Consider the following 16,908-nt stretch of genomic DNA (forward strand, 5'->3'; position numbering starts at 1 on the left):
ATCCGTCTGGCTAGTACTTGGGGTCCTTATTCTCAGTTTTTCTTAATGCATTTTCATTCTGTTTCAATTTTTTGGTTATTCTCTCCTTTATTTATATATTAGTGTTTCAAACAAGAATTTTATGAATCCTTTTAGCTAATGCTTTAATGATTAATCTAAAGGAATAATATAGATGAGGGTGAATTACGAAAACTTTTGAGTTGATGGCTTATTTTCATCTTCATGGCATAAAGCCATAGATTTGCTGCCGTCCAAATGAAATTCAATGATACTGGATGGAATGGATATCTCTTTTGTAAGAACAAAACGAGGTGTATCTCTTTTCGACCGACATAATTTCTACAAAAAAAAAAATCTATTGACCAACATATGACCATACTACACTCCCCCTTTTTTTTTTTAAAAAAAAAGAATCATTGAAGGGGGAACTACATTGGATTACTGCATCCTCATTACGCTATATCCGCTTAAGTTGTGGTGTTTGAAAATCAAGGCTGGATAGAGGCATTACTATGTTGTAGGAGGAGCAATCCCTAGGATCTTTGTTCAAGTTTTTTCTATTCTACAGTCTGCTTGTGTTTCTTGAATTGCGCTAATGGTCTAGTCAAGTTTATTTGAGCATATTACGAAAGGCTTCCTGCATATTGATCTCTAAATCTTCCAATATTATGCATTAGTCCCTCAAAGCTTATAATTTACATGATAGTCCCTAAAAACTTGTTATTCGTGCGTATTATTCCTCAGAGTTGAGTTTAACACTCCCTTGAGGGACTAACAAGCAATACTGGAAGATTTCAGGGACTACTAAGGAAAAGCCCAATGAAAAAAGAGTCGTGCTACCCATACACCCCATTTAGAGTTGTAGATCCTACAACTTCTTGATCCAACGGCTGATATAAACTTGGTTTAAAAAAAAAAAAAATCAGTGTTAACCTCACTCCCACATTTTATCCCCTCACGTTTTCCCTCTTTTGCCCTAAATTTTGACGCCAGCGTGCTAAAGAGAGAGAGAGGCGAGCGCGCTAGCGTGAGAGAGAGAGGCGAGCGAGCGAGGCAGCGAGCTAAAGAGAGAGAGGTGAGCNGCCGTTGCCATGGATAAAGAGGAGAGGGTGAGAAAGATGACGGGATTCAACATTGGAATACAAATTATATATATAAGGGGTAAAAAGATTATTTTACCTCTAAGCTAACTGTGGTTATCTTTTTTAACTCATCGTTATCTAAATTTTGGTAACAAAAGGATATAGCTGCAGACGGGAGGACTTTTGGAGAGATAAATTTGACAACTTAAGTTTTGTAGGAATATATTTGCTATTTGATACCTTTGCAAGGGAGCCATATGCAATTATTCCAAAAATAATTTGTTCGTCTACTTGCTACATTGGAGCTTTCTTTTGTAGTTAGGCTTTTTCTTAGTCCATAATTGATGCTTATGGTGTAGAAATCTATTGTAATTCATATTTATAGCCATGTCTTTTCATGTCAAATTCATAATATCCAGGTTCATAGATTTATCAGGAATTGTAAAATATTTAAGGTGCTGCTCATTTCTAGTGGCTTGAAATTCATTGTTGGTTGTTATTTTTCCATAATATAATTTTGGATATTAGAAAACATTGTTTTAATGAACTCTGTCATATACATGATCCACATTAATATTCTTTGTAATTCTTTTTCAGTCATTGGAGAGACCATGACTTTCTTCTTCCCATCTGGGCTTCCTTTTCTTTCAAATGGAGAGTGGTAAATTTTTGCAGCTTCTGTGTGTTACTGTATTCTGCCATTTCGTAGTTGTGATTGTCAAGCAGGAATGCAAATCAGCCTCTATGGAAATAATATTGCATAAATTTATTTGTTTGATTGGGTATAGAAATTAATATGCCTATTCTTAAGAATTAGGATTTTAGTAAGTGTGCAATATCTATTATGGGCAATTCCTCACAACATCTATTAAATTACTCTCTGTTCTTTCTATTCCCTAGATGATGACTTCCATAAAGATTGAACTTATTTCTCATCTAGTTGCAGTTGATTAAGTTTAGAGTTCTTGAAGGGATTTGGATCCTAATACTTACTATTGTAATGACTTGGGTTATTACATATGTATTGAAGATCCATGACATTGAATGTCAAACCATTTAAGATTAGAGACCAAAAAATTTGTAAGTTCTATAGCCTTCACAACAGAAATGGTCTGGTTAGCATATTAACAGATTTGATGGTCCATGCAAGGTCTTTGGTAGATTTGATGTTTGGATTTATCCAGATTATTTGAACTTCTGGTTGCAGACGCTTTAGCTATCTACATTGAGGACTTAAGATGGGATTGATAAAATACTTAACATGGGAGTGATAAAACATCTCAAAAAAAAGAAAAAAAAAAAGAGTAAGAGTGCTGAGTTTTGGCGGCATCCTCTATGCCTATGCTTAGACTTGTCGTACTAACAAATTGCTGCTTAGATTTTATTCCTTAATGGTCTGTTTGGATGCATGAACATATTGTTCAACACTTCTTTTATTTACTCAAGAATCTAGTAATATATGGTTCATGAGGAGCATGATCAAATGTCTAGAAAGGCTTATTATATTTGATCTTTAAGTCATTTTCTCGGAATAAGTAAATCACCTTATTGGCGAAATACACTATCCTAACAAATAACGGCTGCTGAGATCTTGCAAGGAGCTAGATCCAAACCCCTAACTTGTAATCACAAAGAAAATCCTTATACTGCACAAGTTATCATTGGATAACTTGTTTTGATATCCAAACTGGGCCTAAAGGTGTGCAAATTATTTTGACTAAATTATAGAAAACTCCCTTATAAATACCTGGTAAAAACTCCCTTNTGTGCAAATTATTTTGACTAAATTATAGAAAACTCCCCCCCCCCTAACTTTCAAAAGCCTACGTTTTACCCCCTCAACATTTCAAGTTGTTGCATTTAGCTCCCCTCCATCAGGATTACATCACTATTCCGTCTATTTCTTATATCTTATACCGAAAATGCCCTTCAAAATGACAGAAATACATTAAAAAAATTATTTTTTCTTTTAGAAGAAGTAAGGACAATTAGGTCATTTTGCCCTCTCTAGTAACGCCGTACCCTCCTGAAAACATTTCAGAAATTTTAAGGGGCAAAATGTAGGTTTTTGAAAGTCAAGGAGGGAAAGTGAAAAAGCGGGCATTTATAAGGGGGTTTTCTATATTTTAGCCAATTATTTTTCACTACTTTCATCTATCTTGGTTTTATTTAATGAATATAATGATCAAAATATGGACAATGAATTATAATCAATTTATTCACGCAAGTGCAGGTAAGTGGTGATGATGTACAGAACCATGCTGAATGCTATAGAATTACTTGTATGTGTCTATGTGAATATATACTTTTCAGAATTATACTTTTCAGAATTATGTAATATAGTTTGGGATTTTTGTAATGCTATATCCTTTAATGTGTTTAGTACGTGCTGCTAAACTACATATTAGAATGATCAACAAAAATTAGTTATAAAATATTTTGCCACTAAGGTGATTTCTTTTAGGCTGAAGGTAGTGACGAGGGATCTTTCGTGATTTAAGATAGTTTATTATGGTTGATTTTGCTGCCTGCTTTATTTATCTTTGCTTTTTTTTTTTTCAACAGGATTCGTTACCTTTTACTTGGAAGGATGTTGCGCTTGATAAGGCTTTTATTACAAGTTCAAAGTTACAAAGCTTTTGTAGCAACATTCTTGACACTAATTCCAAGTCTGATGCCATATCTGGGGATTATATTTTGTGTTCTCTGTGTTTATTGCTCCCTTGGCTTACAGGTTTTTCTTCTACTTGCGCCAAATTTGCAATCACGATAGAGATTTTATTCTTACTAAGATAACTCTAAATTTAAGTTGGAGCAATTGATGAATGTTCTCCTGAAACAAGCAGCTTTTGAGCATTTAATATGCTCAATATCAAACTCGATACATATCAGATACATTATTTAATGCATTCTCCTCAGAATTGCTTATTTCTTTTTAGTATCAAATATTATCTCAAAATATATTATAGACATCTGAGTATATATTGAGAGTATTTACTGGATAATTGGCTTGAAAGGCTTGATATTTATTAGTAATGATGGTTCTTGGTGCATCAAATAGTAGAGAGTATAATATTTTTTATTCCTATTTGGGTGCAAGTTTTTTATTTTGATAAATGTTGATATCAAATATTACTATAGGGGCATATTCTAGTATTTGAAAATGGCCAGATTTGAGATGACAAATGATAACTGATATGATTGAGATGCAACTAGTTTATTTCTTCATGCATCTTTTACCTTTTATGGAATGAATTGGGTACATTTTTTAATGTATGCTTTTTGTCAATATGTTGGATCTATCTAGAGAGTCATTTAGTATCACAAGTTATAATCACAGTTTCTTTGTACATCTTACCATCATGTTGTATCATGCCCTTGTTTTTAAGCTTTTCAAACTAATCTACATGATACCAAAACCTGTCATATTTCATAGGTTCTCTGAAAACTAGGCAGAAGGTAAAATCACATATTGCAAAATTTTTAGGACTTTATTTAAAGTAGCAAATGCTGAGACTGTTATGATGTCTTCTTAGCGTATATGTCAGCTTTATTATTAGAGGGTGCGTTTGTTTTAAGCACAACAGGGTGTTATCCCCTTGTTATGCTATATTTAAAAGTATAGTATTCTTGTCAAGTTGGATTTTGGTAGAATAACCTGGTAACAATTGTTCTTGTCAAATTCGGCAATAGGGCTACCGGTGAAAGAAGGGTAAATGAGCACGCCCTCATGGGTTCTATTGATGATGTTATATAGTATAAGAGATGAGTCTAATATACTAACAATACCTAATATAGTAACAATATAACTAGGTATCTCATATCATATAATCCTACTCTAAATATGTCGTAATATATAGTATCCTCATATAGCATGAGATACTAAATATGTCATAACATCCCCCCGCAAGCTAAGCATCCGGTAGTCGGATGCGAAGATTGAGCCGCAATACCGAAAACCGAGAAGGCGACAAAGGCTTGGTGAAAATATCAGCAAGTTGCTTATCAGAAGAGATATGCACCAAGTCCAAATCACCAGACTGGACTTTCTCACGTAGGAACTGATGGTCAAGCTCAATATACTTCGTCCGAGCATGGAGAACAGGATTAGCCGCAAGATAAGTCGTGCTGAGATTATCACAATAGATGCTGATGGAGCGCCGCAAGAAAACACCAAGGTCATGGAGTAAACGGCGAATCCAAACTGTCTCAGCAAGCGTATATGCCACAGCACGATACTTCGCTTCAGAACTGGAGCGAGAAATGGCGGGCTGTTTTTTAGCAGACCAGGAGATAAGATTGGGCCCGAGAAAGACGCAATAGCCAAAAGTAGAGCGACGTGTAGCAGGACAACCAGCCCAATCAGCATCGGCAAACGCCAGAAGAGAAGGATTGACACAACGAGAGAGTGGAAGACCATATGATAGGGTCCCTCGAATATAACGTAGAATACGCTTGACGGCTTGCATATGTGGTTCACGAGGCGTCTGCAAATATTGAGCAATAGAGTTGACAGCATACGAAATATCCGGTCTCGTGAAGGTGAGATACTGGAGAGCACCAACAAGCTGACGATAGACATAAGGATCGTCAAGAAGACGTCCCTCATGAGACGAGAGGCGAGAGGCCGGAGAAAGAGGACTAGAGACAGGCTTACAATCAAGAAAGCCATGGCGTTGAAGTAGTTGATGCGCATATTTGTGTTGAGTCAGATGAAGACCAGAAGAAGACGGAGTAACCTCAATGCCCAAGAAATAATGGAGCGGCCCGAGATCCTTCATAGCAAATTCACGTTGTAGGGTGACAATGAGAGCCTCCAAAAGAGAGGAGTTGCCAGTGATAACAATATCATCAACGTATAAAAGAAGAACGAGAGTGTCAGAAGAGGAATGGGAAACAAACATCGAGGGATCCGCGGTACTGCCGACAAAACCAAGTTCAGAAATAAATGAAGTGAACTGCTGAAACCAAGCCCGAGGGGCCTGCTTAAGACAATAGATTGCCTTGCGGAGACGACAAACGTGATGAGGAAGAGAGGGGTCCACAAAACCTGGTGGTTGTGCCATATAAACCTCTTCAGAAAGAGTTCCATGAAGAAACGCATTCTTCACATCAAGTTGTCGAAGAGACCAATCAGAGGATAAAGCCACGGAGAGAACAGTACGAATAGTGGTCGCCTTGACAACAAGAGAAAAAGTCTCATCGAAATCAACACCTCGTTGTTGTTTGTAACCCTGAGCAACAAGTCGAGCCTTGAGACGCTCAAGAGAAGCATCCGCCTTCTGCTTTACCTTGTATACCTATTTACATCTAATGAGATTAACGGAAGAAGGAGGAGGAACAAGATCCCAAGTAGCATTAGTCAGTAAGGCATCAAATTCCTCAGCCATGACAGCACGCCAACCTGCATCCTGAAAAGCGTCATGAAAAGTAGGCTCAGTAGGAAGAGTAGAGTGGGCAGAAGCGAGTAAGAAAGTAGACCCTGTGGAATCCTTAGTCATAGAGCGAGTGAGCATAGAATTGGTATGGGCAGGCAGCGGAGCCACAGAAGATGAAGGAGATGAGACAGTAGCAGGCTGAGGAGGTGGATTATCAGAGGAGGTAGGTGGCACATCAGTAGCAGATGGAGAAGGAGCAGCATGCCAGCTGGCGTGTCGCCTGGTATAGACCCGGAGTTCAGATGGACCAACAACAGTGGCAACATTCTCAGGACCAATCTGTGGAGCATCAGAATGCAAGCTAGAAGGAAATATTGATAAGTCCTCAGACGGTGAAACTGATGTGTGCGAACCAATATCAGGAGGACGTGTGAAGTAGAAGCCAGAAATCGCATCAAGAGTGGCAGGACTTTCACCCAGTAAAGGCGGATTAGAGAGAAAACTTTGAAACATTTGCAAGTTGGAAAATGAGGACGAGGAGGAAGAAGAAAATTTAGACAGACAAGAGTGAGGAAAAACATGTTCAACAAACGTAACATGGCGAGAAATAAAGACTTTACTGGTGCTTGGATATAGACAGTGAAATCCTTTATGTTTGTCAGAAAGACCCAAGAAGACACAAGGAAGTAACCGGGGAGCGAGCTTGTGAGCTGCAATGTCCTGTACATCGGGATAACATAAACATCCAAAAACTCTAACAAGTTGCAAGTCAGGAGAAGCACAACCATGCAAAATGTCATATGGCGATCGTCTTTTTAAAACAGTGAGAGATGGAATTCTATTCACAAGGAAAACGACAGTTTGAATGGTCTTCAGCCCAGAACCGAGGTAAACAAGCTTGAAAAAGTAGGCTTCTAACAATGTTAGATAAATGCCTATGCTTCCTCTTAGCAAGATCATTTTGTTGAGGAGTATAAGGACAAGAAAATTTGTGAATAATGCCATTTTGTGAACAAAGAGTAGAAAACTTTTCATTTACAAATGCAGTGCCATTGTCGGACTGGAAAATTTTTATCGAGCTATGGAATATGTTTTCAACCATCTTTTAAACTCCAAAAATTTGTCAAAAACTTCGTGTTTAGATTTTAAAAGATAAAGCCAAGAGAATCGAGAGTAATCATCAATAAAAATAACATAATACTTGTAGCCAGAGAGTGAGGGAATAGGTGATTGTCATATATTCGAATGAACAATATGAAAGGGAAAAGCGGACTGAGATTCTGAATCATTAAACGAAAGTTTGACATGTTTTCCCATATTACAAGTATTGCAAACAGATAATTTTAAAATAGAATCTGAGACAATTTTATTATTTTTAAGGAATGTAGAAAGAATAGAAAAACTAGGGTGACCTAACCGTCTATGCCAAATATCACTATCAACCCTAGATGCAACCAGTGCTAGCTGTTGCTTATTTTCGACGCTTGCAACTTTAGAAGAGAGTGGATAGAGTGATGTTCCCGAACTAGGGCAGCGAAGGAGCTCCGTCTCGGTTTCCTTGTCCTTCACAGAAAAACCAGAAGAGTCAAACTCAAAATGGGAATTATTATTATGACAGAACTGGCGTAGGGAAAGCAAATTTTTCTTAATAGAAGGAACAACAAGAACAATTTTAAGAGCAAAGGATTTAGAGGAGGAATGTAACTGGGTTTCACCTGTCTAAGTAATATCAAGTAAATTTTCATTACCAACAAGAATTTTTTCATGCCCTTTATAAGGTTTAGAGGTTGAGGGAATACCAGAAGTTGCAGTCATATGATTAGATGCTCCGGTGTCAGGATACCACACTTCCTCCCCAGGTTCATGAAGGTTCATAGCAGCAAAGGTTTGAGGAAGATCATCTGCAACAAAGGAATGATTGAAGCGTTGTCTGCACTGAAGAGCCGAATGATTAAACTTGCTGCAGATCTGACATTGTGTGCCAGATTTCGGAATGTAAGGTTGATAGGTCGGAGTATAGGGTTCAGAATTATTAGGTTGAGAATGCGAATAGGCTCCAGGAGATCCACGACCAGGATATGAATTGAATCTACCGCGTAATCCACCCCAGCCTATGTTCATTAGTAGGTGAGTGGAAAGAAGGACGAATGGAAGATGCAAGATACGGCTTTTCATTTCATTCCACTATAGTGGAACATGATTAAAACAAGATTTCCACTCCTGCTAGCCATTTGCTTGCTCGAACTGTACACATTCAAAAGAGGGGACAAGCTAAACAAGCAAGCAAGCCAAGCCATCCAGTTGCTCCTGCCAGGTCTGGGTCTGCCCTTTCTCTCCAGGAGAGAAACCTAGGATTTTGGGGATTGTCGACCCGTTATAGCTAGCTAGCCAGAAATGAAGTGCAGGTTTGCGTTCTCCTCGTGATATAGTCGGTATCTTTGTAGCTCCAGAATGTTTCAGTTTATGTTCCTACCTATTATCCGGATATACCAAGAGAGATGTACGGTCTAATGAGGCTACTATGAAATATTTACTCATGGGTGGGGCAAGCTCTTCGAGCCGGATTTTAGCTTCTACCTTTCGAAGGAAAGGGGAGTTTCACTTCGATTGGGTTTGTCCCCGACCATCGCGATATCTACCTCCACGACCTCCACGACTTCCGCATCCACGATTTGCATAAAGAGCTTCGCCATCGATAGTGGGAGTGGCTGGTGATGTCGTCAAACTAGTACGACGTTGAACTTCAGTTTCCTCTTGCATTAGAAGTGGACAAAGTTGTTCAAAAGTAGGCTTATGTCGATGTGTATTAAGGGCACTGACAAAACCCCTATATGCTTCCGGTAACCCGAGAAGAACTGTCACGACCAAGTTATGATCTTATTCAGATTCACCGATCGCCTGTAGAGCATCACCAATTGATTTAATCTTTTGCATGTAATCGCTCATCTTCATTGAACCTTTCTTGTTGCTTCGCAATTCGGACTTTAGAGAGAGTTGTGGAAGCAGTTTTATCAAGAAAATATGCTTCAATAGTTTTCCAAGCATTATATGTAGTTTCAGGAGAACTAGAAACGACCATCTGTAATATGCTAAGAGAAAGGGTAGCATTAATCCTTGAGAGTATAGTGGTGTCTTTCTCTTTCCAATTTTGATATTCCTGATTTACACTTGTTTCCTTATCAGAAGTTTCAATAGTTTGAGGCAGTATAGTACCAGTACCGTCCACATGCGATGTAACACCAAAACTCTCCAAAACATTAAGAAAAATTTGTTTCCACACCAGATATGTGGAATCCACAAATTCAAGTGGTATGAGAGTTTTGATGTTAACCACTGGCAGATTTGAAGAGAAAGACATGTTACCATCAAGAGAAAAAAAAAGATCCACCACGAGAGAGACAAATCTGAAAAATAGACCAAGTAATCACAGATCCAGAGGAAAGAGGAAAAGTAGTCAGAGTTGAACCCGGGAAGAACCGGCGGTACTTGAGATCAATCAGGCGATACCAGCAAGCAGCACCAACGAGATAAGAAGAAACTCCAAGAGGCTGAAATTACTGTAGCAAAATTCTGTAGCATTGATACTGTAGCAGCAGTACTGTAGCAATATTGTAGTGCGGTACTGTAGCAGTACCGGGGAGATAAAAGTTCAAGGATAATGGGAGATAGAACACCAAAAAAAAAGACACCTATGGAAGAAGGTGAGATTTGTCCTAGATGGTGGCTATGGATCAATATTCCCAAATTAGGGTTCCCGCTCTGATACCATGAAAGAAGGGTAAAAGAGCATGCCCTCATGGGTTCTATTGATGATGTTATATAGTACAAGAGATGAATCTAATATAGTAACAATACCTAATATAATAACAATATAACTAGATATCTCATATCATATAATCTTACTCTAAACATGTCGTAATATATAGTATCCTCATATAGCATGAGATATTAAATATGTCGTAACAGCCGGTTATTCCTTAGCCATCACAATTTTCCTTTACAACTGAAGTTATCACTAAATTTACATATCCTGCTGATGTAAAACCTAACAGCAAATTCACTTTGGCCATGTTTAGATGTCCGCACAGATTATTTGGTGATAACTTGGTGGAGTTATTTCGTGATTGGGAGTTTGCCTTTACTCTCTTGTAAGGTGTCGGCTTGTAATGACCCGACTCGCCAGCAATAAAAACTTGTTAGGCCCAAACCACCGGCCCAAAATGCTTAAGCCCAGTTATTATTACTAGCGTGGAGGCCTCATAGATTCTAATCAGAATCATTTTTCCCATCCGATGTGAGACTATTGGGGCATTACACGGCTGCCTTTATTTGTTAGGATAATGCTATTCCACCTGTGAGGTGATTTACTTTATTTCGAGAAAAAGACTTGGAGACCGAATATATTATCCTTTTGTCGACATCTATGTAGACATATAGTTGTACTCCGCCAATTATTGCATACTCCTCAGAGTAAACAAACGAGATGTGCCAAAGAAGATGTTCATACATCCAAACATGCCCTTTGTTTTTTTATTATTTATTGATGGTGGGATAACCTAGGGATAAATGAAGTGCCCACAAATTTCTCTCCCAACCTAATGCTTCCCGATATTTTATAAGACTACTTTCCCTTCGATTATAGTATTGAACATGCTTGGAGGGATTCTATACATTCCTTGTGTTTTGCATGATCAGCCTTATGTTTGTTCAATGTTCAGCAAGCTGTTATATTTGCGCTATGTGAGAGGCCATTGCACATCTAATCTACCTCTCAGAGCTTCTAGAGGGCCTGTTGAGCTATCTGTCTTCCTTTTAGCAATGAGCATGTTATGTGGTGATTATTCATGATTTTCTGCCTTGTTTTCATCAAACAAGTGTATGATGCTAAACTCCTGTAAACCAAAATGTCTGTCATCTTCATCAATTGATTCTTTTTGGTGCTTCTAGTGCTTCTATATTTAATGAAATGAAAACTGTGAAAAAGTGAACTCATTTGCCTTGTTTTCCCTTCTTTTCTTTTCTTTTTTTAGAACTGATATATTAATTGTTGATGCATGTCTTATGGTGAAATTGCTATTGTTTGCAGCTGTTTGGTGGAATCGTAAACGCTGGAAACCCGAAGTTGGAAACAACTGATCTGTTTAATAATGAGTATCCTCATTGTTTATTTAGCCGATTCAAGAAGTTTCTTAGATTATTTAGGCATATCAGACTATAAAAATAGTAATGCAGGAATTTGTATCCATGCTAATAAGAAGATTTTCCTTGTAGTTAATTTTCCTTAACCTGTTTAGCTATGTTCTTTTCAATTTCAATGACTATCCAAATGGTATGGTTACTCTGTTCAATTTAGTAGTGATGGGAAATTGGCATATATGGATGCAGGTATGAATTCTTTCAAATGTTCATTCATTATCTCTGAGAAATAAGCGTAAATCTTTTCACCAACTGAGGAACTTGACTGTGATGATTAATTGACTTGCTAAATGTGTGAAATGCAGTTATAGCTCTTTGGTATTTATTCAAGGCTCTTCTATTTTTAAGTGCTTTGTGCTGATAACTTTGTTCTGCATCGATTTCCTTTTATCTTGATTAAATAAAGCCTCTTTCTAACTTATTATGAGAAAAAGATGTAACAAATTGGAGATCCGTGGGGAAAAAATAGCACAGCCGCGGATTCCTCTGCCTCAAGTGCTGTTTAGCTTGGGGCAGCATGTATCTGTAGACATGGTCGGCGTGCCACAAAGCTGTGCTGGTGGCACTGGTCAAAACTGCTATTGGATAAAGCGTTTCAAATAATTTTGTTGAAAAGTTGATGATGCTTGTAGCTAGATTGTAAAAGGGACGGACATTCTATAAAGCTGTTAACCTTGGGGAGTTCAAAACTGATTGGTTATTCGTTCATCAATTTTGGTCACATTATTTATTCGTTCATCAATTTTGGTCACATTATAAATCCTACTGACTTATAGTCTGATGCAATTACGCTTGTTTGGGTAATATGTACTTTTATGAGAAAATATACAATATGATATCTCTAGATACTATAATTAGTCAATATTATTAATTATGTAGCTAAAATGTGTACTCTGATTATGATCTCTAAATACTATGATTTCCTAACCAGATTGGGCAATCAAGACTAATATAAGATATTATTTAGGAGCGTCAGAACCTCACTAGAGTATTGATCAAATGGTCAAATGTTTTTTTCATTTGGCAGCTTTCCTGAATGCGTGCTGTAATTTGATGTCAAGTAGATAGAAGGTGGGAGTTAAGAACTCTCCCTATATTCAGAGAATCATTTTATGTCTGATATTTTGTTACTTGTAATCCGCGCCATACTTGCAATTTTGGTATTCTATAAATTTGGATCATTTATCAATCTTATCAATCCAAATTTCTCTTAAATTAAAAAAAAGGACATTATCTGATGTAGATTTATATGTCCGCTGGGAAGTACTAAATTTGTAATTATCTTCATTTTTGTTGTTTTAAATCAGAGCTACAGGGATCTGACGGGAACATCTTGGACCCTTGCGTACTTCATCAGCTTTTACCTTGTAACAGTGTTACTCCTCCTTAATTTGGTAAGGAAATATTGATTGTCTCTTTTTCTCCATGCAGCATGTGGAAAATTTTACTACCTTCCAGTTGTCACCTGTTTTCTTCTTAATTGTTTATTTCTCTTGCAAGGAACTTTGATCAACCAGTTGTTCAACAGGTCTAAGGAATGGAAATATCGTGTGCTTTTTAGAACAGATGCAAAAGGCATATCTAATGCATTTTATATGTTACTTACAGTTAATCTGACATTTTCAGCTGTGATTTTAGATTTAAATACAACATTCTTTTTTTTGAGGAAAACAGCAGATTTTTTATCTAATTGTTTTTCAACCTAAAATCCTTGTTTTTACTACTAAACCTGTCAGGCTGTAACACACAGACTGGTGACTTCATTCAGTAGATGTAGGAAATATTGCATAGCTGCATTCTTCATTTTTGTATTTATTTTCTATTTGAAATCATAATAAAGAGAAAAAGAGCATTGATGACTTGTCCACTTTGAAAGTGGTATGCTACGTAAGTAATGCAAAACAATAGATGATCTTCAGTGTTTAGATATATGTTTTTCCACATCAAACATTTCTTACCTTTAGTAGTTAAGAAAGACCCATTGTGATTCCGCTTTCCAATCTTAACCATGAAAAGTCAGATGTGTAGAAGCACATCATAGCATCTTTAAAGAGAAATTAATATAATAAATGTAACAAGGTCCTCTTGTTGTTGTTGTTGTTATTAAAGGGGTTGCTATTTTCATTTGCCTAGTTTCATACTCATTCCTTATGTCACTTTTTAGAGTCTAAATTAAGTGTAGCAGGCACAAACTACTTTTTTCTAGCCTTCTCATACTGTAATCAATTGTTGAAAGAAGAAGTTCCTTATACTTGTTTCATTCTCGTTGGTTTGTCGTACATCACAGTCCTATTCAGTCACAGCCTCAACTTATTTAGTTATAATATGACTCCTACCTTTATAATATGATTACAATTTGCTATCATAAGAAGAGTTCCTGCATCTTGCAGTGTTAACATAGAAGTTATTGACGAATAATCTGAACTAACATCTTCCATTTGTCTTCTCAGATTGTAGCATTTGTGCTGGAGGCCTTCTTCACAGAAATGGAACTTGAAAAATCCAGTGGTGATGAAGAAGACAAGGTCTGTATAAGTTATGCTTTTGCATGTCTTTCAATGGATAAAAACCAGCTAGGAAACTGTTTTGTTCTGCTAATCATGATGTTTGTGCATAGGGACTTCAAATGTTTTTGTTGGCTGCTCTGCAATAGAGAAAACTAGCAAGTAACTCGTGCAATGCATGAAATTATTGCAGTTAAATATTTAATTATATTTTTTAAAATAATTTATTGATTTTGGAAGAAATATCTTTTTGCAAGCATAAAGGCTATTATAATACTATGTTCAGAATTACCAAAAGATGCTATAAGAAATATCATTTTTAATGAATGTCAAAATTTTTGTATTGTAATTATAGGATGTCAATAGAAACTTGAATAATAAAATTCATTAAGAATCCAAGATTCACAGACGAAATTCAAAAAAAAAAAAGGAATGCCCTTTAAACACTACGCATATCCAATATGGTAAAAGGATTGCTCTTTTCTTTAGAAATATTATATGTGCTTCATGCACATGGTCGGTGATACTAAGGGGTTGTTTTGTTAGGTGTAGTTATTAAATGCAGTGTAGTTCGAAATGCATGCAATTATATATGCAGCAATTATAATTACATATACCTTGTTTAGTCGGATGTAGCAGAAAGTACAGCAGCTATAAATACTTTGTTTGATTATGTGCGATTAGCAGTCGTTAAATTTTCGTATAAACTAACAGCATTGCAATATATATATATATATATATATATATATGGTAATAAATGTTAATAAGAAATAAATAATTGGCCAGCCAATAGTGCTTTAATTAATTGTGACCATAACTGGAATCTTAGTGGAAGGTGCTAAAACATTTCGAAACATTTTCCTCCAATTACAAAAGATAGTCACATGTAACATCTGAAAAATATATGGAGTTGGGCATATTGAAATATTTGAGTAGTGTAATTGTTTTATAACATTTATGGCTGCGGTTGTGTCATATGAAAAGTTGATTTATATATATAGTAACAATTGATGAGCATCATTATTTTCAATGTAGAATATATCAATATATGAATTAATTAACTGCCAATTGAGTATATTGCAAGTTAAATCTGGTTTAAATATACTTTTCATTTTTGACCTTTTAGGGACTTATTGATGAATCTTTTCATATTAAGGTGGATATGAAATGAGTTCTGGGTGATGCATGTTGCACAGATAACCAAGTTAGATTCAAGTTAACAGCTAGAAAAAACTATCATGTAAAGAATCTAAACTACTCAAATTTCCTTTGAAATAGAGATTCCCAGGGGTCGTATAGTAAATCTACAAGGGGTTTTAGGGGGTTCCAACCATTAAAGGGTAATATTTTATGAACATGTGAAGCAAAGTCTGTTTTCCAGGCTATCCTCTTTTCTTCTTTTTTTCCTTTTGTGCTTTTCTTACTTTTCTCTCTTCTACGTCTTTGTTTTCTCTAATCTTTTAGAGTTTTAAAATTCCTACAGAAAATCTGCAGCAAAAGAGGAAAAAGATTTGTTGTCATGTCTTACTGTAAAGAAAACTTCAAATGTTAGTTAAAAAAGAAAAATAAAAAGAAAAATGGTTTGGGTGGAGACTTAAAGCACGGGTCCATGTTTTCCTAGATCAATCGTCCAAAAGCATACTGATTAGATTTGTGTTGGGAGATAATGGATTCATTTCGCTACAAGATAAAATTTTGTCATCCCTTATCTCAATTCTGCAAGAATAGTATCCTTATTGTAAGGTGGAGCTCCTTGAGATCTCAAAACCTCCAAGGGAAGAATAAGAACCAAACAAGAGGTAAAAAATAAAAAAAAAACCAACAAAAAGTTCCACCAAAAAGATGTTAAAAAGGATATTTTTAACTTCTCACTTTCCTTAGCCCTCGCACCAGTGAGGTGAGATCTTGACAAATCAAGGTTCTTGTATTATCAGAGCAACTTTTCTTCTCTAACAATTCTGCATACAAATAATGAGCAACTAGTTATTGGTAGCTTAAATTTTCTGCTTGAACAATGTGCTCTGTTTTCTGAAGAATCAGCTTGTTCGTTCCAGCCAAAACTTCTAGTTTATTATCACTACTGTGAAAAATCTCAGTCTTACCCTCTTTCTATTTATTTTTGAATAGACAATGAATGCTCTATTTCTTACTACATTGGCATGAAGTTCTTTGCATTCTAATTGCTAACTTTAAAGAAGTTGGTGTTTATTTGTTCGCTAGCTAAGTTATTGATGTTACAAGATTTGAAATTCTGTTGATCACTTTAGCACATCCTGCATAAATTGTTATTCATGTTTCCTGTGCATTTGGTTTCTTGTATCAGGAAACTTCTGAAAGAAAGAACCGGCCACGGCATGTTGGGTAAATAGTTTGCATCATTTAGACTATCTGAGAAATGGTTAAACACCTGTCTTCAGCAGTGCAAGAATTTACCCCCTCTTCATGTTGTGATGCAGTGTAAAAACGAGGAGTTGCAATGTTGACATTCTCCTCCACCACATGTTAAGTGCTGAGCTGAGCGAAACCCAAAGCCGTAAAGCATAGTTTCTCTCTTTCTATGGTAATAAGGTTGCATCTTTCTTTTTTCTTTCAAATCTGTACCCAAACCAAGTCAATCACACATTGTTTGATTTTGCCTATCATTGATTCTTAATGCTCATTCTCTGATATTAATCACTAGGCAATGCGTCAATTTGTTGGTCATGCTGGTTTTCTCACATTTTCCAGCTTATTGGAGTAATGATGGTG

General features: G+C 36.3%; 1 protein-coding gene across 1 annotated transcript in view; it reads left to right on the plus strand.

Moving 5' to 3' along the window:
* LOC109717321 (two pore calcium channel protein 1) overlaps window positions 1-16,908 on the plus strand; it is a 104,784-nt gene that overhangs the window by 86,287 nt on the left and 1,589 nt on the right. Inside the window, exons 16-23 of the mRNA XM_020243045.1 lie at window positions 1,680-1,743; window positions 3,648-3,816; window positions 11,547-11,611; window positions 11,755-11,845; window positions 12,964-13,050; window positions 14,107-14,181; window positions 16,484-16,521; window positions 16,617-16,720. Of these exons, the coding sequence (XP_020098634.1) occupies window positions 1,680-1,743; window positions 3,648-3,816; window positions 11,547-11,611; window positions 11,755-11,845; window positions 12,964-13,050; window positions 14,107-14,181; window positions 16,484-16,521; window positions 16,617-16,704 (677 nt within the window). The 3' untranslated portion in view covers window positions 16,705-16,720. The remainder of the gene's footprint in view (window positions 1-1,679; window positions 1,744-3,647; window positions 3,817-11,546; window positions 11,612-11,754; window positions 11,846-12,963; window positions 13,051-14,106; window positions 14,182-16,483; window positions 16,522-16,616; window positions 16,721-16,908) is intronic.

The sequence above is a fragment of the Ananas comosus genome, linkage group 11, assembly GCF_001540865.1.
Source record: "Ananas comosus cultivar F153 linkage group 11, ASM154086v1, whole genome shotgun sequence".
In the NCBI taxonomy this organism is placed as follows: Eukaryota; Viridiplantae; Streptophyta; class Magnoliopsida; order Poales; family Bromeliaceae; genus Ananas; species Ananas comosus.